The 25,552-nt window shown below is 40.7% G+C and overlaps 1 protein-coding gene across 4 annotated transcripts in view; it reads right to left on the minus strand.

The window, feature by feature from the left end:
• The window catches only part of RCBTB1 (RCC1 and BTB domain containing protein 1), an 81,596-nt gene that overhangs the window by 46,869 nt on the left and 9,175 nt on the right, over positions 1–25,552 (minus strand). For 2 of the 4 annotated variants that reach the window (XM_070409086.1, XM_070409085.1), the window contains exons 2-3: positions 10,654–10,823; positions 10,120–10,270 (exon numbers count right to left, since the gene is read on the minus strand). In XM_070409086.1, coding sequence (XP_070265187.1) covers positions 10,120–10,270; positions 10,654–10,779 — 277 coding nt within the window. In that variant the 5' untranslated portion in view covers positions 10,780–10,823. Of the gene's footprint in view, positions 1–10,119; positions 10,271–10,653; positions 10,824–10,940; positions 11,016–25,552 lie in introns of all 4 variants that reach the window. The other 2 variants (XM_070409083.1, XM_070409084.1) reach the window with 2 other exon arrangements.

The following is a 25,552-nucleotide window of genomic DNA, read 5'->3' on the forward strand; positions in this document are numbered from 1 at the left end:
CTGAGAATAATGAGAATTGAATGTACTTTTGAAATTTGTCTTTGTAACAATGAACATAATAGGTGGTGTGTTAATTATTTAATCAATAGTCACCATAAGAATATACACCTTTGCAAATATGAAAGTATTGTTTAATATTTCTGGCAACTTGTTATTTATTGGTAAATTTATATGGCCCAATGATACTGATTTCATTTGATTATCCTTTTATAGTGTTTTGTTGTAATCTGATAATTTTAAACTAACAATTTAGTGAAAAATTAATTATAACAAAATATCAAAGGCTAACGTTCTTATTATTTTATTCCTTGGATATTTGTTTCAGGCTATTTATAATTTTTAGTAATCCTCAATTAAATTTCTGTTTGTGTTTAATTTCCATTGGTTGATCACGTTGAGTAATAATCACAAGATCCTAATAAAGGTGGTAGTAATAGAAATCAAATGCATCTTTTAGTTGAAGGGAGAATGCAATTGTTAGGGAACCAGGAAAGGCTGTGCCTAGGTTCTTATTGTGAAAACACAGGCACAGAAGCTGTGTGTTCAAAGATTAGCAGGAAAGTCTGGCTCCAACACATGTTATATAGATTTCCTTTCATCTCAGGCAGTTTAATATTTTAGAAAAGATGTGGAGAGAAAGATTTTTTTTAAAGAATTTGTTTTAACACTGTTCATTAAAAAGGAATTCTTTATTTAAAAAAAAAAAAAGAAAAATTAAACTCATTCCTTACATCATGTACCATAACCTCCCAATAAATCATTTTTAAATGTACAAAAATAAAACCATACAAAAACTAGAAGGAAAAAATTAGTAAACTCCTCCATAACCAAGGAATAGGGAAAACTTACCTATAGCACAAAATCCAGATGCAATAAAAAGAGTGATAAATCTAGTTATATTTTTGAAAAAAACTTTACAAGGAAATAAACACCATGAGCATACAAAAACGTTAATATTGGGGAAAATATTTGCAATTTCTATTACTAAGCGATAATCTTTCATATAAAAGAAGCTTCAAAAAATACAAAAGAAAACAACCAAGAAGCCTATAGAAAAATGATGAGTATCAAGAGCAGATATCCCAGGGTTACACACTTTTCTCATGTCTTTCCCATGGTAATAAAACATCCTGACTTTTTAAGGACAATCTGTCTGGTAACAACAATATCCAAGAACAATCTATGAGTTAAGAAGTATACTTTTTGTATACATATCCTATATAATAAAAGCCTAATATGCTAAGTGTCTGGTCGTCCAGTCAGCTGTTCAACCAATCAAAGCGTAATATGCTAATGATATGCTAAGGGCTCTCAACTGCTCACTATGATATGCACTGACCACCAGCGGACAGTTGATCAGTCAACCAGTCGCTATGACGTGCACTGACCACCAGGGGGCAGACACTGACCAGTAGGTTAGCTTGCTGCTAGGGTCCAGCTGATCAGGACTCAGCGATATGGGCTGGACACACTCTGGAGCCCTCCTGCAGTCCCTCCCTGGCTGGCTAACCTCCCGCATCCCTCCCTGGCCCAGATCGTGCACCGGTGGGGGTCCCTCAGCCTGGCCTGTGCCCTCTCGCCATCCCGGACCCCTCAGGGGATGTCAAAGAGCCGGTGTCAGCCAGATGATGGAACAACCAGTCGCTATGATGCACACTGACCACCAGGCGGCAGATGCTCAATGCAGGAGCTGCCCTCTGGCGGTCAATGCACTCCCACAGGGGGAGCACCGCTCAGCCAGAAGCCAGGCTGATGGCTGGTGAGAGCAGCAGTGGTGGCGGAAGCCTCTCCTGCCTCTGCGGCAGGGCTAAGGATGTCCAACTGCCATCAGTCGGGTATCTCCTGAGGGCTCCCAGACTGCAAGAGAGCACAGGCCGGGCTGAGGGACCCCCCCCCCCCGCCAAGTGCACGAATTTCATGCACTGGGCCTCTAGTATACTATACTATACTATACTATATATGTATATACTTCACTGATGGTTCACAATGAAAGAAATGTAAATGGGTCTTAACTGTATGAAAAGATGCTCAACCTAACTCATAAGGAGAAAAATGCAAATAACAGAAGACCAGACTCCACTAACCAAGACTGACCTACCCACTACCATTGCTGAATGCCCACTATGCCAGTAACAGAACCACTGCAGAGCTCCTGATACAGCACCACCACTCAGGAGACCAACTAGCTATTTGGTAGCAAGATGACTCCAAATGGACCCATTCCATCCTGGAAAGAGCAGCCATTCATATTGACAGGAATCAACATCTAACCCAGATATGGGTTTCCTGCACACAGGGCCCCAGCCAGCACCACTATATGAGGGCTTACAGAGCAATCCATTGATATAGGATCCCACAAAACATCTGATCAGACTCACTTCATAGCAAAAGAGGTGCAGCAGGGCTCACTGGTCCTATCATACACTGCAGCATCCAAGAGCTGCTGGCTGAGACAGCATTGACAAGCTGGCTTGGCACCCAGGTCACACATGGCAGTCCTTTGGTGTACACCTGCCCCATAGTGACAGTAAACAGAAATGTGCAGCAGTCATGGCCAGAGTACAACATGGTCAGGGGCTAGTACTCCTTAGAGATGAGAGACTGGGTCTCACAATCAGGTGAGCCACCCAAGCCAGGTGCTAGCCAAGTGTGAAAAAAATCTAGAAGAGGTTCTAGACCAGGAGTGGGCAAACTTTTTGACTCGAGGGCCACAATGGGTTCTTAAACTGGACGGGAGGGCCGGAACAAAAGCATGGATGGAGTGTTAGTGTGAACTAATATAAATTCAAAGTAAACATGATTACATAAAAGGGTACAGTCTTTTTCTTTTTTAGTTTTATTCATTTCAGATGGGCTGGCTCCGGCCCGCAGGCCATAGTTTGCCCACGGCTGTTCTAGACTCTAGAATCTAGAGGAAAAAGGTGATGAGAATCAGTTGTGTCCAATAGACCAGCTACAGTGCAGAGGCTATAATATATCCCAGTAAAGATCTTTTTATATATTTTCCCTAAGAAAAGAGGCCCACCAGAATCCTGAAGGACTGGCAGTACATGACAGAGACCTAGTGAATGCTGTGCTGTGTCATCCATGTGTCCCTCAGGATTAAGGTCTTACTCCCCAGACGCTGACAGTGCTACTATAAGTCCTCTCCAGATTTGCCCTTGGCAATTACTTTCTTGTTATTATTTTACTCTTTAAAATAGTATACATACATCTTTCTTCTTTTTTTACTTGATGAAGCATAGGAAAAGTTAATTCCTTCATGAGATAGCTCTTAGTACAAATTCCTAAGAAATTTTCAAAGCAACCCAATCAATCCAACTGGATGCCACTGTCCACTTGCCATGCTCCCTCTAACAGACCAAGGATGAAGCTTCAGGATCTCTTGAGGATTAAGAGACAAGCAAATTTACCCAAAGATGTGCCAGTGAAACAATACCAAACTAGAAGGAAGAGTGGGGAGTGGGGAAGGGAGAGTGTAGAGGGAGACAAAGAAGCATCCCACAAATCTCTGACTTTCAAGGAAACTCAGTATAGCCTTCACAGACTGGACACTGGGTTGAAGAAGTGACCAGAAAAAAATCCTATATAATAAAAGGTTAATATGCAAATCAACCGAATGGCAGAACGACTGGTGGCTATGATGTGCACTAACCACCAGGGGGCAGACACTCAATGCAGGAGCTGCCCCCGGGTGATCAGTGCGCTCCCACAAGGGGAGCACCGCTCATCCAGAAGCCGGGCTCACGGCTGGCGAGCGCAGCGGTGGTAGCGGGAGCCTCTCCCGCCTCTGCAGCAGCGCTAAGGATGTCCGACTGATGGCTTAAGCCCACTACCCGGGGTGAGAGGGCCTAAGCCATCAGTCGGACATCCCCTGAGGGCTCCTGGACTGCAAAAGGGCGCAGGCTGGGCTGAGGGACACCCACCCCCCTGAGTGCATGAATTTCATGCACCGGGCCTCTAGTAATTTTATAAGTAACCTAATTTAATATTGTTTCAGAAGACAAAGAGAAATCCATAAGCCCTAGGTCTGTATGTGAAGTAATGATACTAAATGAATACTTATCTTCAGAACTGTCACCAGGTGGGGCTATATGTTCAATTTAATAACATATCATTATTTGAAATATTCCTAAAATGCCCTTTAGAAATACCACATAGGTGAATAAAAACTGAAAACAAGTTTTTATCTTCATTCACTCCCCAAATCCTACTGAAATGACAGTAAGGGGTCAGGGGAACGCATAAACACTCAAGGAAAAGAACAACAAAGAAGAAAATACAACAGGAGACATGTCAACAAAATTTTGGGAACTGGAAAGCAGATGGATGTAATTAGAAGCAAAGCAGACCAGAGAAGGTGACACCTATAGCAGCAAAAGGAGCAGCCAATTCCAGCACCAAATCTCACAAAGGCCCAGGGACCACAGGAGATACAAGGGCAGGGTCAACCGAAAACCGCTGAGTTAGTCCCTAAATCTCTTCCTCTTCCTATGGGGTCAGGCAACTACCCCTCCTCAACCCTGGAAAAAGACAAGAGACTTACAGTATTTACTTAATGTGAATTTCTTATAGTAATGGCACTTCAGCCCAACTTTACCCTTTGTCCAAACATGCTACCTTCCCTTCCCCACATAACACAACCAAGAAATAAGAATGAGGGCGCTGGAAAAATAATCTAGAGAGGCTCTGAAGGCAGCATCGATTGATTACTTCCTGGAGGCGCCCAGACCAGGGTGGAACCACACCTAGGAATGTGCCCTGAATGAGAACTGAATCCGAAACCTTGTGGTGTAGGTGATGCTCCAACCAACTGAGCCACCTGGACAGGGCAGATCATTAAACTTTTCAAGAAAGCCTCCAACTTAAAAGTCAGAGACCAGCCCAGCTGGTGCGGCTGAGTGGTTGAGTGTTGACCTATAACCAGGAGGTCACAGTTTGATTCTGGTCAGGACACATGCCCAGTTTGTTGGCTCAATCCCCAGTGTGGGGCATGCAAGAGGCAGCCGATCAATAATTCTCTCTCATCACTGATGTTTCTATCTCTCTCTCCCTCTTCCTTTCTCTCTCTGAAATCAATAAAAACATATTTTAAAATAAATTAAGTAAACATTTTTTAAAAGTCAGAGACCAAAACAAAGTAAAACAAGAAACTAGGGAGATAATAATAATAATAATAAAGAAACAATGCAGAGAACAGAAAATAATTTTAAAATAATGTATAGTTACTACAGTCTCAAGGAAAAGATACTGAATTCATAAAACAAGAACAGGAGGCTCTGGAAAAGAACATTTAGAGAACAAGAAAGAGAACTTGGAAATGTAATAGCAGAAATATTAAAATTTGACAATGTTAAAATTTGTAAGGTAAGTTGAAGAAATTTCCCCGAAAGATCTAGAATCTCTAACATCTAAGAAAAATTCCAGAAAGAAAAGAACAGAGAAAACAAAGGGAAATTGTCCATGAAATTATTACAAGAAATTTTTCTAGAAATGAAGAAATTTCCAGATTGAAGGACCAGTAGAATAATCAATGCAATTAATTAAAAACTACCCCCACCAGAATATATAACCATGGTTATTTCAGAACACTTGGAATAAAGAAAAGATCCTGCCCTGACTGGTTTGGCTCAGTGGATGGAGCGTCGGCCTGCGGACTGAAGGGTCCCGGGTTTGATTCCGGTCAAAGGCATGTACCTCGGTTGCGGGCACATCCCCAGTGGGGGGTGTGCAGGAGGCAGCTGATCGATGTTTCTCTCTCATCGATGTTTCTAGCTCTCTATCCCTCTCCCTTCCTCTCTGTAAAAAATCAATAAAATATATTTAAAAAAAAAGAAAAGAAAAGGTCCTTACAGCTTCCAAAGAGGAAAAAAAGTCTTAGCAAAATAGCAAAAGTCAGAATGGCATCAGATTCTCAAGAGCAACCCTTGAAACTTGAAAGGTAAAGTGACTTCAAAATTCTGAGGAAACAAATGGCAGTTCTACATTTAATCTTTTGAGGAAACGCCATACTGTTTTCCATAATGGCTGCACCAGTCTGCATGTCCACCAGCAGTGTACTAGGGTTCCCTTTTCTCCACATCCTCTCCAGCACTTCTCATTTGTTAATTTGTTGATGGTAGCCATTCCAGCAGGCATGAGGTGATACCTCACTGTCATTTTAATTTGCATCTCTCTGATGATCAGTGACTTTGAGCATTATTTCATATGTCTGTTGGCCTTCTGTATGTCTACTTTAGAGAAGTGTCTATTTAAGGTCCTTTGCCCATATTTAAATTGGATTGTTTACCTTCCTTTTGTTAAATTGTATGAGTTCCTTATATATTTTGGATAATAACCCCTTATCAGATGTATCATTGGCAAATATGTTCTCCTATACAGAGGGTTTCCTTTTGTTTTATTGATGGTTTCTTTTGCTGTGCAGAAGGGAGCCTTTGCTGTGCAGAAGCTTTTTACTTTGACACAGTCCCATTTGTTCATTTTCTCGTTTGTTTCCTTTGCCCTAGGAGATATATCAGCAAACATATTGCTCTGAAATATGTCTGAGATTTTGCTGCCTATGATTTCTTCTAGGATTTTATGGTTTCATAACTTACACTTAAGTCTTTTATCCATTTTGAGTTTATTCTTGTGTATGATGTAAGTTGGTGGTCTAGTTTCATTTTTTTGCATATATCTGTCCAATTTTCTCAACACTATTGAAGAGACTATCTTTACTCCATTGTATGCTCTTGCCTCCTTTGTCAAATATTAATTGTGATCCCACTTATAGGAATATATCCTAAGAAACCCAAAACACCAATCAGGAAGAATGCATTCACCTGTATGTTCCTAGCAGTGCAATTTTCATCAGCCCAAGTGCCCATCAGATGAGTAGATAAAAAAAAAAAAAGCTGTGGCACATTTACACCATGGAGTACTATGCAGCAGTAAAAAAGAAGGATCTCTTATCCTTTGAGACAGCATGGAGGGACCTGGAGAGTATTATGCTAAGCAAAATAAGCCAGTCAGAGAAAAACAAGTATCACATGATCTCACTCATATGTGGAATCTAAAGAACAAAATAAACTGAGAAACAAAATAGATCCAGAGACATAGAAACATAGAACAGACTGTTGATTCTCAGAGGGAAGGCGGGGGTGGGTGGTGTGTGGGAGGAGATTAACCAAAGAATTTATATGCATATATGCATAACCCATGGACACAGACAATAGTGTGGTGAAGGCCTGGGGTGGGGTGGGGCAGATGTGGACTAGAAAGGGTTAGAGGGGAGAAAAAGGGGACACTTGTAATACTTTCAACAATAAAGATAAAAATTTTTAAATTCTGTAAAACATGATTTCCAATTAGGAATTCTAAGATCTGCCAAACCATTGCTCAATTGCAAGTGTAAAATAAAGACCTTTTAAGACAGGGTCTCAAAGATTTCTCTCACACCCTTTCCTTGGTAAACTACTAGAGAGCGTGTTTCACCCAAATGGGAGTATAATCCAAGGAGGATTATAGGACACAAAGAATAGGAGATTCAGAGAGGACAAAGGTGAGGGGACTTCCAAGGATAGTGGTGAAATGAAGTTCTAGGCTGACAGCTGTGCATAAGGTCTAGAGCAGCAATTCTCAACCTGTGGGTCGCGACCCCTTTGGGGGTCGAACTACCCTTTCACAGGGGTCGCCTAAGACCATCCAAAAACATATATATAATTACATATTGTTTTTGTGATTAATCACTATGCTTTAATTATGTTCAATTTGTAGCAATGAAAATACATCCTGCATATCAGATATTTACATTATGATTCATAACAGTAGCAAAATTACAGTTATGAAGTAGCAACAAAAATAATTTTATGGTTAGGGGTCACCACAACATGAGGAACTGTATTAAAGGGTCGCAGCATTAGGAAGGTTGAGAACCACTGGTCTAGAGTGACAGACCAGGCTGCAGCAGGGGGACAGAGGGCTCCAGAGATGACCTGATATGCTCAGATGTACTGTTAAGCAACACTGCTTTGTAGAAGAGCTTTGGGATATGTTAATGATAAGTATAAAAGAACCCCAGGAAAACAAACAGTTGTATAAGAAACGATGTGGGCTCAGGTATAAATAATGCTTATAGAGTTCTAAGTAAACATTGAACACCGATTTCACCAAAATGGTGATGATATCACTGTATTGAAATGATAAGCGGAGGGAGGAGAGGGAAGGGAAAGAGAGCTAAATCCTATCTGCCATTATAAATGTCAAATGATAATATCTAAAATGAAAAATTTGGAAATAGCAGTATAAGCATGTTAATTTAAAAATCCGAGTTAAATATCAAAAGAAACATCTGAGAGTTAAAAGTAATTCCTTCTGAAGAGCAGTTTCTAAGAGTGAAGATGGATAGGACAAAGATCCTGCTTTTTACGAAAAGCTATAAACTATTTGATGATTTCGAGTGTTAAATTGTTTTATTGTTTTTGTTAAATTCTTTTAAAACTATATGATTGTCAACATACAGTACACACAAATATATATTCATAGAGATACATAATACACGCATGTTTACTGTATATTGTGTAAAATGTATTATAATGATCAAAACGAAATTAAAAACAAAATGAAAAACATGCCCATGAGAAAATCAGATATTTATATTTATGTTTACTTTTTATTTTTTAATTTTTTTATTGATTTCAGAGAGGAAGGGAGAGGGAGAGAGATAGAGACATCAATGATGACAGAGAATCGCTGATCGGCTGCCTCCTGCATGCCCCACACTGGGGATCGAGCCCACAACCCAGGTATATGGCCTGACTGGGAACCAAACCCGTGACCTCCTTACTCCTAGGTCAATGCTCAATCACTGAGCCACACCAGCCAGGCCTGTTTATTGATATTTATATCTCAACTGCAACATTCAAGATAGTTAAAACTGTATGATCTGGATGCTAAAAATAATTCAAAAGAAGAGTTATAATTTCCTAAGGTCACCACTGTGGAAAAAAAAAACATTTGAATGTACATGTTTTAGTATATTTGCTCTAAATAATTGCCTCAGGAATTTACGGTGAAAAATCAATCACTAGTTAAAACTGATATGCATTCGGAAAAAAATAAATCATTAGGTCACAATGGATGACAGGCTGAACCAGTCAGCAAAGTTGTAACTGCTTGAAAGAGCCAGTGTAATTCTAGAAGGGCAAGATTACATAACACGGAAGTGAGACAATCACCTCATTATGCTCAACACATTATACTCTTACTAAACAATCATGCTCAGATCTGGATCTCACAGCTTCAGAAAGATACAGACAAGCTGGAGTGGACTCAGATATAAGTTAAAAGCAATTAAAAAGCTCAATACCAAGACGACCTATGGCAACATCCAAGGAAGCTCCTAGTCTGGAGACAAAAAGGCAGGGAGTAAACTGTCTCCCAAATGCCACCCAATAGGATAACCCAACAAAAACCTGAGGACCTCTGCTACAGATGGAGAGATGGGGAGAGAGATGGGGAGAGAGATGGGGGTGGGGGGGAGAGAACGCACGCTAGTGTGCCTAAAATATAAAAGGAGGAACTTAAATGATAAATAACCGATTTTCAGAGTTCTGGTTGCCCACAATAGAGATAAATGACCAAAGACAAATAATAGTCTCCTTCTTTAGAGATCTTGGAGAGGCAGAGAGAAAGGGAGAGGACTCTATCTCACATTTTTTCCATAAGGCACCCACAGGAATGCCAGGGAATAAACTAAAATCTATTGAATTCAAGGTTTAGGAATTACACAAAGAAAGGAAAACCAGTTTTATCTTTATTTACAAAAATGTACCAAGTAAAACCTTAAAGTTGCCTTGTTACCACAAATCCATTGAAAAATTAGGCTGCAAGGACCACTTCCTTGCTATAACTAATCTTTCACAACTGTACACAAGTAGCCTAAAACCTCAGAAGTTTGCTTAATTTGCAAGTCATCCGATGGCTGTTCCAGTTAGCCTGAAGTGTTTAATTTTTACCACTCAGAAAGTAATAAACAAACCATGAGAAATTAATTATTTGATCCAGCCCTACCTCCTTTTAGCTTAGAATTAACTGCTCCATTTTCCACAAACTGAAAAGCTGGACTTATTCCCTCTTTACCTTCAGTGCTGAGAAGAACATGTGGTCCACTGCCATAACTAAGGCTTTTAATCTTCTTTCCACATAAGGCTTCTAGCTTTTTGGGTGTAAGTGTACTCTGGTTATCTCCAGTTCCTAGACAGTTACTATAGTTCAGTCCAAATACAAAGACCTGGAAAACAAATAGTTCTGTTTGAGATGTTTGGCCTAAAGTTACACAAAGGCTCCCTTCTTCACCCTGAAAATGAGACACACTCAAGTTTAGTTTGACAGCTCGGTGGGTGGGAAGAGATTAAAAAAGTTATTAAGAAAAAGTCAACCTCTGCTGATGGTTAGGATATTGGCTATACTATGAAACCCAAAGAGTAGTAGGGGGGGAGTGGTATTAAATCAAGAAACTGAAAGAAAAGGCAAAGTATATCAAAGATACAGTCTTCTTGAATTTCAGGTTCTCTTATGCCTGACCTTTCTCCATCTTCAAACTGCATGCTTTAAAGCTCAATCCCAAAATAAGCCCTAAAATTAAACTCTGGATTTTAAGAGATTCTTTCTTACCTCATCATCTTCAGTAACGTACAGTGCTTCATTGGCTGAGGTGCCAAAGACACAGGCTTTCCGAATAGATGCAATTTCTTGAGGTGAGAGCAGAGTGAAGATTGGCCACTTTCCTACATCCACCATGACTCTGGCTTCAAGCAATTCCTATAAATATGCTGGCATCTCTGCTGTAACAAACACAAAGGATTCCAAGAAAAAAATTAAACAACCACTAAACTAATTGTTAAAAGACACTGTTAATAAAATAAAACAAAAGCAAATTCCAGAATAAACTGTCCTCCTACCTTTGGTTAAACAGACTGCTCGCTTACCCCAGCAACGTGTGTAACCCTCCTCCACCTTCAGACCTGGGCCTTTTCCTATGATGGGAGGGAAACTTGCTAGAACCAGGTGACTTATGTAAGTCAGTGCTAATCTGTTACATACATGCTTTACATGCAAGCTGACAGCAATAATGGAGGGAAGACAGGCAAACTGGACAAAACCAGGGTTTCTCATCGGGTATATTTTCTCCAGGAGGATGAGTGTCATGGTGATTGTGTGATTGTGTTTGTGTGTGTGTGTGTGTGTGTGTTATGAAAATGAGAATCATTATCTCTACCTCCTCACTCTCCCACTACCTCTGCCAGAATGCACTAAAAGACCCCACCCCTAGTGGAATATCACTGCCACACCGAGCCACTGTTAATAAAGGGAATGGGACACCCCTCATATGGTTTAGAGTGGCAAAAATATTAAGAAGCACTAGTTTAAAATTTACTGCATGAAACCATAAAATAAAGCATTATGTTCTGATCCTAATTTATATGACCACATTTCATTTCCTACATTATATATAGACCATATTTCATTTCACATTGAGAAACATTATTTGAACACAGACAAGACAATTTGCCCTAAATCTGGTGCTGGAGGTGATGACTATAGCCTTTATACAAATAGCAATTAGCTTAAAAATACCCAATCCCAATAAAAAGTAGAGATATGTATAAAACTAAAGTTGATCTGTTTAAGGAGTTTTACACAAAGAATCCTGGTCATGGCTCTAATTCTTCTAGGGTTAAAAAGTAATTCTACAAATTCCAGGGGGCTGCACGAGCACAAAACCCTATCATACCAAGTGAATTTCCATTTTGGCTCTCACCTCTGGAAGCTGAAATAGAACCAAACAGCTGATAAATACAACCACGGTTTCCTACTCACTCTGTTCTCAGACCTCTAAATATAGCCAAGAGAGGCAGGCCCAAAACCAAGGTCCTTTTCTGGCTCCAGCACCTATGACAGCACCTATAAAGCGAGCCTCAGAGCTTGAGCATGCTTAGCCAAGGCCTCAGTTTCCACCATCCACAGTGATTTTTTCCATCAGCATCAATTTGGATGACAAGGATTGTGTTCCAGTTATGCCCCAAGTATCACACCACATAGTCAATAAGCTTTAAACACTATTACCTGTCATTGCACAACCAGACTCCTGGAATGACATTTGAATATTCTGAAAATTGTGCACCCAAGGGTGTGTATGTGTGTGTGCACACACTTGCATATATGTGTATGTTGGTGGGAACAGGTAAAGGGTGTGGGAAAGGGTAAAAACTAATATATAAATATGTTAAAATTTTTTGTTTCAAATAGTACAAAACAGTATAGGAAAGTATATCTCCCTATCCTCCCTTCCTAGACCCTCTCCTCAAAGGCAACCACTGTTAGTAGCTGTTTTAATTCACTCCAAAGACAGTGTATACTTACATGAGCATTATATATAAGTACGTGTGGAAGCTTTCCCACCCTACTTAACAGCACATCTTATAGGTCACTCTGTAGAGTTACTTCACTTTTCGATGGTACTATAGAGGATAACAATTTACCTGTTTCCACTGAGACATTTAAGTCACTTTTCGTCTTTGCTAACATGAACAATACTGCAATTATTGTTTGCACATATTATTGAATATACATGTCTTTTTATACATAAATTTCTAAGATAGTCTCCTAAAAATGTACTTGCCAGTTCAAAATTCAATAGCCAGTTTGCCTTTAATAGCTATTTCAAATGGTCCTCTACTGAAGTAGTACCAATATATAAGACTAGAGGCCCGGTGCACAAAAATTTGTGCACTCGGGGGGGAGGGGGAGGGCCCTCAGCCCGGCCTGTGCCCTCTCGTAGTCTGGGACCCCTCAGGAGATAACGACCTGCTGGCTTAGGCCTGCTCCCGGGTGGCAGAGGGCAGGCCCAATCCCTAGGTGCAGCCCCTGGTCGGGCTCAGAGCAGGGCTGATTGGGGAGTTGGGGCACCGCCCCCTGTCATGCACAGAGCAGGGCGGATTGGGAGGTTGCGATGCCACCCTCAGTCATGCTCAGGGTGGGGCCGATTGGGGGTTGGGGCACCGCCCCCTGTCACACTCAAGGCAGGGTCGATGGGGAGGTTGCGGTGCCACCCCCTGTCACGCACAGAGCAGGGCCAACCAGGGGGTTGGGGCGCTACCCCCTGTCGCGCACAGAGCAGGGCCCATCAGGCGGGTTGGGGCTCCGTACCCTGTCACGCACAGAACAGGGCCCATCAGGGGGTTGAGGAGCTCCCCCCTGTCATGCACAGAGCAGGGCCCATCAGGGGGTTAGGGAGCTCCCCCCTGTCACGTACAGAGTAGGGCTGATAGGGGAGTTAGGGCATCGCCCCCTGTCACACGCAGAGCAGGGCAGATCAGGGGGTTGGGGCGCCGCCACTGTCACACTCAGGGCAGGGCCAATGGGGAGGTTATGGCTCTACCCCGTCACACACAGAGCAGGGCCCGTGGGGCGGGGGTTTGGGGCGCCGCCCTCTATCACCCACAGAGCAGGGCCGATCAGGGGGTTGGGGCACAGCCACTGTCACACTCAGGGCAGGGCCGATGGGGAGGTTATGGCTCTACCCTGTCACACACAGAGAAGGCCTGTGCGGGGGGGTTGGGGGGGGTTGGGGCGCCGCACCCTGTCACACACAGAGCAGGGCCGATCAGGGGGTTGGGACGCCGCACCCTGTCACGCACACAGCCACAGGGCGATCAGGGGGTTTGGGCGCTGCCCCCTGTCACGCTGATCCGGTGCCAGGAGGCCTTGCAGCTCCGCTGATCCGGTGCTGGGAAGCATAGTACCCTTTTACTATATAGGATAGAGGCCTGGGGGCCAGCTGGTTTGCCCTGAAGGGTGTCCTGGATCAGGGTGGGGGTCCCCACTGGGGTGCCTGGCCAGCCTGGATGAGGGGATGATGGCTGTTTGCAGCTGGTCACACACCCTTCAGGGTGGGGGTCCCTACTGGGGTGCCTGGCCAGTCTGGGTGAGGGGCTGAGGGCTGCTTTCAGGCTGGCGGTTGTTGACTGAAGCTCCCAATCGCTCCTTTTTTTTCTCTCTTTTTTTTTATTTTATTCTGGGCCAGCTTTAGCTCTGGCTCTAGCTCTGAGGCTTCCACTGCTAAAAGCAGGTATCTGGTTTGTTTGCGTTCTATAATTGAAACAATGTATAACTCCAGCTCTGAGATCCCGGCCAGCTGAAAGCTGGTTTCTGGGGTTTTGTTTAGCTTCTATATTTGTTAGAATGTTTCAAACTGCCAGGTCAGAGGCCGGCAAGGCAGGTGAGGAACGTTGGAGTCCTCCTTCACTGAAGCAAGCAAGCCTCATGTTCGCTTCCAGCTGCCTGGCTGCCGGCCACCATCTTGGCTGACAGTTAATTTGCATAAGGATATGCTGATTAGCCAATGGGAAGGGTAGCGGTCGTACGCTAATTACCATGTTTCTCTTTTTTTTTTTTTAAATATATTTTATTGATTTTTTACAGAGAGGAAGGGAGAGAGATAGTTAGAAACATCGATGAGAGAGAAACATCGATCAGCTGCCTTCTGCACATCTCCCACTGGGGATGTGCCCGCAACCCAGGTACATGCCCTTGACCGGAATCGAACCTGGGACCCTTCAGTCCGCAGGCCGACGCTCTATCCACTGAGCCAAACCGGTTTCGGCCCATGTTTCTCTTTTATTAGTGTAGATAACCATCAATGTGTGGCAGCAACTGTTTACCCACACCCTTACTACACAGTGTATTATCATGATGTCTCAGTTTTGTTTAAACTTGAATTCCTCTTATGATGAGTGAAGTAGGGCATCATTTTTAGAAATAATCACAATTATAGCAACAATAACAAATGACATTTCCTGAGCACTCTGCACCAAGCACTGTTCTAAATAGTTTACATTTATTAATTCATTTAATCCTTACTTTAGAGACAAGGAAACCAAGGCAAAGAGATATTAAGAATTTGCTCAAACTAGTAAGCTGCAGAGTAAGGCCCTGAGCCATGCAGTCCAGAGCCAGCATGTGTATTCTTCACCTCTCAGTCTCAGATGCTTAAGGGCCCACATACCATCCTTCTACATGAAGTCCCTATTTTTTCTACTAGACTGTTGTTCTTTTCTTTGTTCTACATTTATAAGTGTTCATTGTATAAGAAGAAGATTGTCTTAAATGCTTTTAGAAGTAACAAAAAGATGCCCCCCACAATGGACTTTGTGCCTCATACAAAACAGACAAGGAGTATCAAAAAGTAAAACAGTATAGATGTCTATAAAGTAGAAAAACTCCAAGAAAATCCAGAAGCAGGGCCTGGTGGTCAAATCCCTCTAGTATTAACTACAACAATTAAGGCTTAACTAGAACAAGACTGCGCACAAAGACCACAAGGGGGTGCACCAAGAAAGCATAAAAGATGCGGAGACAAAAAAGCATGACAGAAATGGAGGATATGGAGCTAAAAATCACAATTTTGAGGGCTTGCAATAAACTTGAGCAGAGCCTCACGAAAACTAATGAGACCCTCGATGCTATGATAAAGAAACTAGAAAGTAAGCATACACGGACTGAAATAAAGAATATTAGACCCAATAGCAGACCAGAGGAGCACAAGAATCAAACCAAAGATTTGAAATACGAAGAAGCAAAAAACACCCAACTGGAAAAGCAAAATGAAAAAAGAATCCGAAAGTGTGAAGATAGTCTAAGGAGCCTCTGGGACAGCTTCAAGCGTACAAACATCAGAATTATAGGGGTGCCAGAAGATGAGAGACAGCAAGATATTGAAAACCTATTTGAAGAAATAATGGCAGAAAACTTCCCCCACCTGGTGAAAGAAATGGACTTACAGGTCCAAGAAGCGCAGAGAACCCCAAACAAAAGGAATCCAAAGAGGACCACACCAAGACACATCATCATTAAAATGCCAAGAGCAAAAGACAAAGAGAGAATCTTAAAAGCAGCAAGAGAAAGAGACTCAATTACCTACAAGGGAATACCCATACGACTGTCAGCTGATTTCTCAACAGAAACTTTGCAGGCCAGAAGGGAATGGCAAGAAATATTCAAAGTGCTGAATACCAAGAACCTACAACCAAGATTACTTTATCCAGCAAAGCTATCATTCAGAATTGAAGGTCAGATAAAGAGCTTCACAGATAAGGAAAAGCTAAAGGAGTTCATCACCACTAAACCAGTATTATACGAAATACTGAAAGGTATCCTTTAAGAAGAGGAAGGAGAAAAAGGTAAAGATACAAATTGTGAACAACAAACATGCATCTATCAACAAGTTAATCTAAGAATCAAGTGAATAAATAATCTGATGTACAGAATGAACTGGTGATTATAATGAATCAGGGACATAGAAAGGGAATGGACTGACTATTCTTGGGGGGGAAAGGGGAATGGGAGATGCGGGAAGAGACTGGACAAAAATCGTGCACCTATAGATGAGGACAGTGGGTGGGGAGTGAGGGCGGAGGGTGGGGCAGGAACTGGAAGGAGGGGAGTTATGGGGGGGGGGGGGGGGGGAAGAGGAACAAATGTAATCTAAAAAAAAAAAAAAGAAGAAAATCCAGAAGCAAATTTTCCTAGAATATAAACCATATCAAAGTTAGGCTTCAAGCCTAACCAGTGTGGCTCAGTGGTTGAGCGTCAACCTATGAATCAGGAGATCGCTGTTGGATTCCTGGTCAGAGCATATGCCCTGGTTGTGGGCTCGATCCTCAGTAGGTGCTGTGCAGGAGGCAGCCGATCAATGATTCTCTCTCGCCCTGGCCGGCTTGGCTCAGTGGATAGAGCACTGGCCTGCGGATTGAAGGGTCCCGGGTTCAATTCCGGCCAAGGGCACATGCCTGGGTTGCAGGCTTGATCCCCAGTGGGGGGCGTGCAGGAGGCAGCCGGTCGATGGTTCTCTCTCATCATTGATGTTTCTGTCTCTCCTTCTCCCTTCTTCTCTGAAATCAATAAAGAAATATATTAAAAAAAAAAAAAAATGATTCTCTCCCATCATTGATGTTTCTATTTCTCTCTCCCTTTCCCTTCCTCTCTCTGAAATCAATAAGAACATATTCTTTTTAAAAAGTTAGTCTTCAAAATTTAATATTTAATGTAATATAGAATTTAATTTTAAATAAATAGGGAGGAAGGGGAAAATTAATTAGCCAAAATATATGATTCGCCATCTTTAAAATTACAACACAAAGTTTTATTACCACTCAAAATTATATAATGTCCTGACAGCAGTATAATTATTCTGAAATTATTAATCAGTTACAGGGCAACTCTGCCCCAAGGGTGTGGCAATCTACAGAAAACTCAAGCTAACTTTCTTAATGATGGCTTATTATATGAACTGAGTTTACCCACATTGCTAAATTACTCGAAGCTTTATTTTACATGATATTTCTCCAAAGACTTGTAATTTAAGAGTCAATATAAAAACCAAGTCCTCCACCTACACCATGTCTGCACCCATCATAAAAGCAGAAAGCATCACCAGTAGCATGGTGGAAAGGAATGAGTCCTGAGGCCTGTGTTTTAGCTCTAGATTTACTTTTAATTACTGGTAATCAGAGTGGCATGCCACTTATCTTTTTGAGGCTGGGTTTCTAAAAATTATCTTCTGTAAAAATCTAAAATTTTATGTTTAAGATGAAATGAAGAAGCTATGGGGGATTTTTGAAAGCCTGAGAACAAGAGCAATAATGTTGGTCAAGCAAGTAATTACTCCTAGCCACACAAGCAAATAAAGAGCAGGAAGGAAGAAACTAACAATGATTCGGAACCTGCTTTGTTGCCCTGCTGTGTGGCTCAGTGGTTGAGCATCAACCTATGAACCAGGAGGTCATGGTTCGATTCTCAGTTAGGGCACATGCCTGGTTTGAGGCTTGATCCCCAGTAGGAGGCATGAGGGAAGCAAAAATCAATGATTCTCTCTCATCACTGACCTTTCTCTTTCTCTCTCTCTCTTTCTCTCTCTCTCTCTCTCTCTCTCTCTCTCTCTCTTCCTCTCTCTCTCTCTCTTCCTCTCTCTCTCCCCCTCTCCCTTTCTCTCTAAAATCAACTAAAAAATTTTTTTAAAAAAAGAACCTGCTTTGTTGTAGACACTGTGTTAGGTAGTTTCACATACACTATTTCATTTACTCTTCACAATACTCTTATAAGGAAGAGACCATAACCCATTCTTAGCAGCAGATGAAGAATGAGACTCAAAGGTGAAATGACTTCCCAAGGACACAGAGCAGTAAGTGGCATAGCCAGGATTCAACTCCCACATCTCTGATTCTTCTTACAGAAACATCAGTCCTGGCCTTTCCAATGGCTAACCTTCTCCAACATTATTTCTGTCTGATTTTATCTAGTCTCATAAATGTACACCAGCATGTGTTTTAAAAATGCTTCAACTATAAAAAGCACTTCCCCAAAAACACCCCCAAATGCGCCTCTGTCTAAATTTGCCTGGTTAAGCCTCACAAATGTTATTCATTCCTTCATTCTTCCAAAAGCCATTGTGAGGCAGGCCAGGTCCTCAGGGAGCTCACAGGACCGTGTGAGCACAAGGCACTGTGTGAGACTGCTAAGGTACAAAATATGTCTTCATTAGACTATGCTCAGCCTGGCAAGTGATGACATGAACAAGGGACCCTCAGAATTCAGACAAGGTTCTCCAAGAGGTTCTTTGGAGGTATTAAAACCCAGGATGTGCTATGTACAGAACAACAGATCACAGTCTTGAGCTTGGGCATATAGCATATCTTTAGTAAGGCAGCACACTGTAAATGTAAGCATAAATACCGTACCACCAAAATTTCCTAATTAACTCAAAATTACCACCATCATCATTATAAGTAAATTATTGTGGTGAGATGTTTAATTACTCCATTTTCCTGGGGGCAGTGGCAGTGTTTAGAAACTCATACTGCATGGATACATGAAACAGATCGGCAACTGTCAGAGAGGAGGTGGAGAGGGGACTGTATGAAAGAAGGTGAAGGGATTAGCCAAAGAACATATAGGCATAACCCACAGACATGACAACAGTGTGGTGATGGCCAGAGATAATAGGGGGTGGGGCTGTGTGGAGGCAGGCAAAGGGGGCGGGAATATGGGAACACCTGTAATAGTGTCAACAATTTTTAAAAAAGAAGGAAATCATACTGAGTATCATGATTCTATCAATTTCTTACTCTTACTATTTGACTCTCTACCACAAAATTATAAAGAGTACTACCTAATCAAATGTACATAACAAATGTATGATAATGTGAACAAAATAAAAGTACATTAATTCTTTTGCTGACGATGACCCCAAATGCCAAGAATGCTGGGGGAAAGCATAAAGAACAATACAATCATGGCCCCTGCTTCTGAGGAACTTAAGGTTTAATAAAAAGCCAGATCCTAGTAAGGGGAAACCTAGAATTCAAGTGTAAGTGGAATACCTAAGTAAATTATGGGATACAACATGCAAATATATAGTTCATGTGATACATGCTACTGTATAAATGGAAAAAATTATTTGCACAACAGTTACAAGTATATAAACATTATATATCCCAGAAAACTGTTATATGCAATTCAAGAAATCAAATTCTCAGAACTCTAACAGATGACAAAATATAAGCATTTCCTCTGAACATCATCTAGTTTCCTACAGGAAAAAGTGTTTTTCACAGCCTTCTTCCTTTTTCACCAATGGAAGTACCCATTTGAGCACATAAGACTTAAGGCTATTTTCAAAGATAGACCACATATTGGGGCACAGGCAAAGTCTCTTCAAATTCAAGAAGATAGAAATCATATCAAGCATCTTCTCAGATCACAATGGCATAAAATTAGAAATCAACTACAATAAAAACAATGAAAAAATCAAACATCTGAAGGCTAAATAGCATGCTATTAAACAATGATTGGGTTCCCAAAGAGATCAAAGAAGAAATAAAAAGCATTCTGGCAACAAACAACAATGAAAACACAACAATCCAAAATCTATGGAATAGAGTAAAAGAGCAGTCTTGAGAGGGAAGTTCATAGCTATATAGGCCTATCTCAAAAAACAATAAAATATGGTAATAAATTATCTAACCCTATAACTCAAAGAATTAGAAAGACAGCAACAAGAAAAGCCCATTGTAAGCAGAAGGAAGGGAATAATCAAAATCAGAGCAGAAATAAATGACATAGAGACCAAAAACAAACAAAAAAGATCAACAAAACCAAGAGCTGGTTCTTTGAAAGGATAAACAAGACTGATGAACCTCTAGCCAGGCTCACCAAGAAGCAAAAATCAGAAATGAAAGCGGTGAAGTAACAACCGATCCCACAGAAATACAAAGGATTGTGAAAAAATACTATGAACAACTCTATTCCAACAAAATGGGCAACCCAGATGAAATGGACATATTCTTAGAAAAATACAAGCTCCCAAAACTCAATCAGGAAGAATCAAAAAAGCTGAATAGGATGATAACTACGAAAGAAATTGAAGCAGTGATCAAAAATCTTCCAGCAAACAAAAGCCCTAGTCCGGATGGCTTTACAGGGGAGTTCTACCAAGCATTTAAAGAACTAAAACCTATCTATCCTCCTCAGACTATTCCAAAATATTCAAGAGGAAGGCACACTTCCAAGCTCTTTCTATGAAGCCAGCATTACCCTAATTCCAAAACCAGATAAAGACACCACAAAAAAAGAGAAATACAGGCCAATATCCTTGATGAATACAGATGCTAAAATCCTCAACAAAATTCTAGCAAATCGGATCCAGCATTACATTAGAAAGATCACACACCATGACAAAATGGGATTTATTCCGGGGATGCAAGACTAGTACAATATCTGCAAATCAATAAATGTGATACATAACATAAACAAATTGAGAGACAAAAATCACATAATCATATCAATTGATGCAGAAAAAGCATTTGACAAAATTCAACACCCTTTCTTGATAAAAACTCTCAGCAAAGTTGGAATAGAGGGATCATACATCAACATAATAAAAGACTTATATGACAAACCTACAACCAACATCATACTCAATGGGCAAAGACTAAACTCATTTCCCCTAAGAACGGGAACAAGACAGGGATGCCCACTTTCACCACTCCTGTTTGATATAGTCTGGAAGTGCTAGCCATAGCAATCAGACATGAAGAAGAAATAAAAGGCATCCAAATTGGAAAAAAAGAAGTAAAACTGTCCTTATTTGCAGATGACATGATACTGTACATAGAAAACCCCAAAGACTCCATCAAAAAACTACTAGACCTAATAAATAAATTTGGCAATGTAGCAGGATACAAAATTAACACCCAGAAATCTAGGGCCTTTTTATATACCAATAATGAACTCACAGAAAGAGAAAAAATTTTAAAAATCCCATTTACCATTGCACCAAAAAAATTAAGATACCTAGGAATAAATTTAACTAAGGAGGTAAAAGACCTGTACTCAGAAAACTAAAGGACATTGAAAAAAGAGATAGAGGAAAACATAAACAAATGGAAGAACATACCATGTTCATGGATTGTTAGAATCAACATCATTAAAATGTCCATACCACCCAAAACAATCTACAGAGTCAATGCAATCCCCATTAAAATACCAACAGCATATTTCAAAGATCTAGAACAAACTCTCCAAAACTTCATCTGGAATAAAAAAAGACCCTGAATAGCCACAGCAATCCTGAGAAAGAAGAACAAAGTTGGAGGAATCCCAATACCAGATATCAAACTGTATTACCAAGCCACAGTTCAAACCAATGGAATAGAACAGAGAACCCAGAAATCGACCCAAACCATTATGCTCAATTAATATTTGACAAAGGAGGCAAGAACATACAATGGAGTCAAAACAGTCTCTTCAATAAATGGTGCTGGGAAATTTCGTAAGATACATGTGAACAAATGAAACTAGATCACCAACTTACACCATACACAAAAACAAACTCAAAATGGCTAAAGAACTTAAATGTAAGATGTGAAACCATAAAAATCCTAGAAGACTCCATAGGCAGCAAAATAGCAGACATATATCGTAGCAATATCTTTACCAACACAGCTCCTAGGGCAATGGGGACTAAGGAGAAAATAAACAAACGGGACTACATAAAAATTAAAAGCTTCTGCACAGCAAAAGAAACCATCAAAAAAACAACAAGAAAGCCCACTGCATGGGAGAACATATTTGCCAATGCTATTTCAGATAAGGGTTTAATATCCAAAATTTACAGAGAACTTATACAACTTAACAAAAGAAAGATAAACAATCCATCAAAAAATGGGCAACAGACCTAAATAGACACTTTTCGAAAGAGGACATACAAAAGGCTGAGAGACATATAAAAATATGCTCAAAGTCAATAATCATCCGAGAGATGCAAATCAAAACAACAATGAGCCCTAATCGGTTTGGTTCAGTGGATAGAGCATCAGCCTGTGGACTGAACAGTCCCAGGTTCGATTCCAGTCAAGGGCATGTACCTTGGTTGCGGGCACATCCCCAGTAGGGGGTGTGCAGGAGGCAGCTGATCGATATTTCTAACTCTCTATCCCTCTCCCTTCCTCTCTGTAAAAAATCAATAAAATATATTTAAAAACAAAACAAAACAATGAGATACCACCTCACACCTGTCAGAATGGCTGTCATCAACAAATCAACAAACGACAAGTGCTGGAGAGGATGTGGAGAAAAACCCTCATGCACTGCTGATGGGAATGCAGATTGGTGCAGCCACTGTGGAAAACAGTATGGAGTTTCCTCAAAAAGTTAAAAATGGAACTCCCATTTGACCCAGTAATCCCACTTCTAGGATTATATCCCAAGAAACCAGAAACACCAATCAGAAAAGATATATGCACCCCTATTTCATAGCAGCACAATTCACAATAGCTAAGATTTGGAAACAACTTAAGTGCCCATCAGCAGATGAGTGGATTAAAAAACAGTGGTACATCTACACAATGGAATGCTATACCGCTATAAAAAGGAACTTTTACCATTTGCAACAGCATGGATGGAACTGGAGAGCATTATGCTAAGCGAAATAAGCCAGTTGGAGAAAGATAAATATCACATGATCTCATTCATATGTGGGATATAGTGATCAACATAAATTGATGAACAAAACTAGATGCAGAGACAAATGACAGGGGAGGTGGGGGGGTTAGAGAGCAACCAAAGGACTTGAATGCATGCATATTAGCATAACCAATGGACACAGACACTGGGGCGGTGGGGGCTTGCCTGAGGTGGGAATGGCTAGGGGGGAGGGGGAAGTCAATGGGGGGGGGGTGTAAAGGAAACATATGTAAAACTTTAGACAATAATTTTTTTTTAAAAAAGACTTAAGGCTGTGGTGATCTTTTCTCTGTTTCTGAATGCATGATATTTCAATTCTAGGAAAACTTTCAAATAGCGGAGTTCGAGGGTTTGGGGTAAACTTTTGGGGTACAACTTTACAACTTGTTACAGCAAAAGCAATTCAAAAAACCTCTCAGATTACAGAAGAGCCAAATGCTACTCTTAGGGATCTCTTCCACACTTATCCTGATGAGCTTTTTGAGAATGAGCAGATGCTACACCACTGATTTAGACACAAAATGTATTTCCCAGGACCAGACAAACCTCTAAGATAGGATCAGCCTCAGAATTCTCACCCTTTCTATAGTATAAGTACTACAAAGAAACAGTTTCAGAGATTTGCTAAGACAGTAATGTTGTTACTGCCCCAAATGCTAGAACAGCTGTCATCTACTTCTCTTTTCTGCAAGCTAACCATACTAAAATAATGAAAGGGAAAGAAGGAATGTCCTGAATACTTGACAAATTTCACAAAGACTAAAGGGCTCTGAGGATGTAACATTCTCCAAGACTTTATGCCACCCTTCATAAAGATGTAGCTGTACAGGTGGCAAAGTTATCCTACCTTCACTCAAAAACAGCACCACTGCTTGTTTTAGAATTTCCTAACACAGTGACTGCTCTTTGTCTCATTAATTTTGTTCAAAGTCATCACTCATTTAAAAGGACAACTGTCACTTCCTTTGCCAGTAGGTTGCTTGACTTGAAGCACAATTTATAATAATGGCCTCTGGAAGCAATTCTTCAGCCCCATTATCCAAGGGACTGCTTTCATTTCATTGCACAAAAACTTTAGGCAATTCTAGGATATAGGGAATTTGACAGCTCACTGTAAGTGAAGAAATAATTCTACAGAAGCTATGTGCTCAGGTAAGAAAAGCAAACAAACCAAATGGCAATAGTATTAGCAGCAAAAAATAACAAATCCAGGGTTGTGAAGCTGACTGTGGTCTTATAAAAGAATTGCTTTTATGAGATACTTTTATTTTCAAAAGGAAACAAACAAACAAACAAAAAAACCCACCATCATTCAAAATAATGTTCTTCCACAATTTTGTTTTTTGTTGCACCAAACACACAGGGGCCACAAAATAGTCCACAATAAAAATAGATGGGTCAACAAGTTAAAGGAATGAATTGAACACAAGAATACATCATTTTATTTTTCTAATGAGTCCAAGGCTGGAATGGAGGGGCCCAAGTTCAAATCTATTTATGATATTATGAACCTTTTCTACACGGATCACTCTAAAGTGATTTGATCTACTAGTTTTTGCTGTATGAAAAGTACCAACTGTACCCTATGTTGGCCTAAAGCCAAACTAAAATTCCAGCAATGGACATGCAGAACCACACTGTATTCATTCAATAAATGTTTACCAAATGTCCTCTAGGTAAACAGAACACAGAGCTAACACCACCACCACCACCTGAACCCCCAGCAGAACTTACATGCAGTAATGAGGTCTAGACATAAACATATGCTCACCACAGTGTGGTCAGTGCTACAATGGTGAAGTTTGGGTGCTATAGACGTATCAGAAATGGGAAGTGTCAACTACCTGAAAAGACGGCAGGCACCTGGACTAGTGAATATACATGCCAGGTAAAGGTCTGGTGGAGGAACTGAAAGAAATTTAGTAGGGCTGCAGCCAAAAAGCTTAGATTTTATCCTAAGAGCAACATGTAATTACTGGAGGATTGGAAGCAGGGAACTGGCATGATTAGATGTATGTCTGTTAAAGATTATTCTGGCTGAATGTAGAGATTAGATGGGGCTGTAATGCTACTCACTCTAACAGAGAATACAGCAAGTTTCGAATGGAAATGGGGAATGATTCTCTGGACATTTTAAGTTTAGCTACCTGTGGGATATCAAAGTAGATATGTCCAAGAGATAGATTTATAAATATGAAGATCAAAAAAGAGATATGGATTGGAGATTTGGAAATCTGGAAAAGTGTGTGGAATAAGAAGAGACGATGATCTTGGACAGAACTCTAAGAAACTCCAACAGCAAAGGGACAAGGATATTCCATAGAAGAGACTGTGCAGAAACAGGCAGAGTAGGAAGAAAACCAGGAGAAGAGTGTCATGGAAGCCTAGGGACATGAGCATCACACAAAGGAGATTACTAGAAGAGTTTCAGGGAGGTTGTGGGTGGACAAGGCCAGATTGCAACAGGATGAGGAGCGTGTGAAAGTGCAGA

This window comes from Myotis yumanensis, unplaced genomic scaffold (assembly GCF_028538775.1).
Source record: "Myotis yumanensis isolate MYYU_CA2020_CCGP unplaced genomic scaffold, mMyoYum1.0.hap1 SCAF_3, whole genome shotgun sequence".
In the NCBI taxonomy this organism is placed as follows: Eukaryota; Metazoa; Chordata; class Mammalia; order Chiroptera; family Vespertilionidae; genus Myotis; species Myotis yumanensis.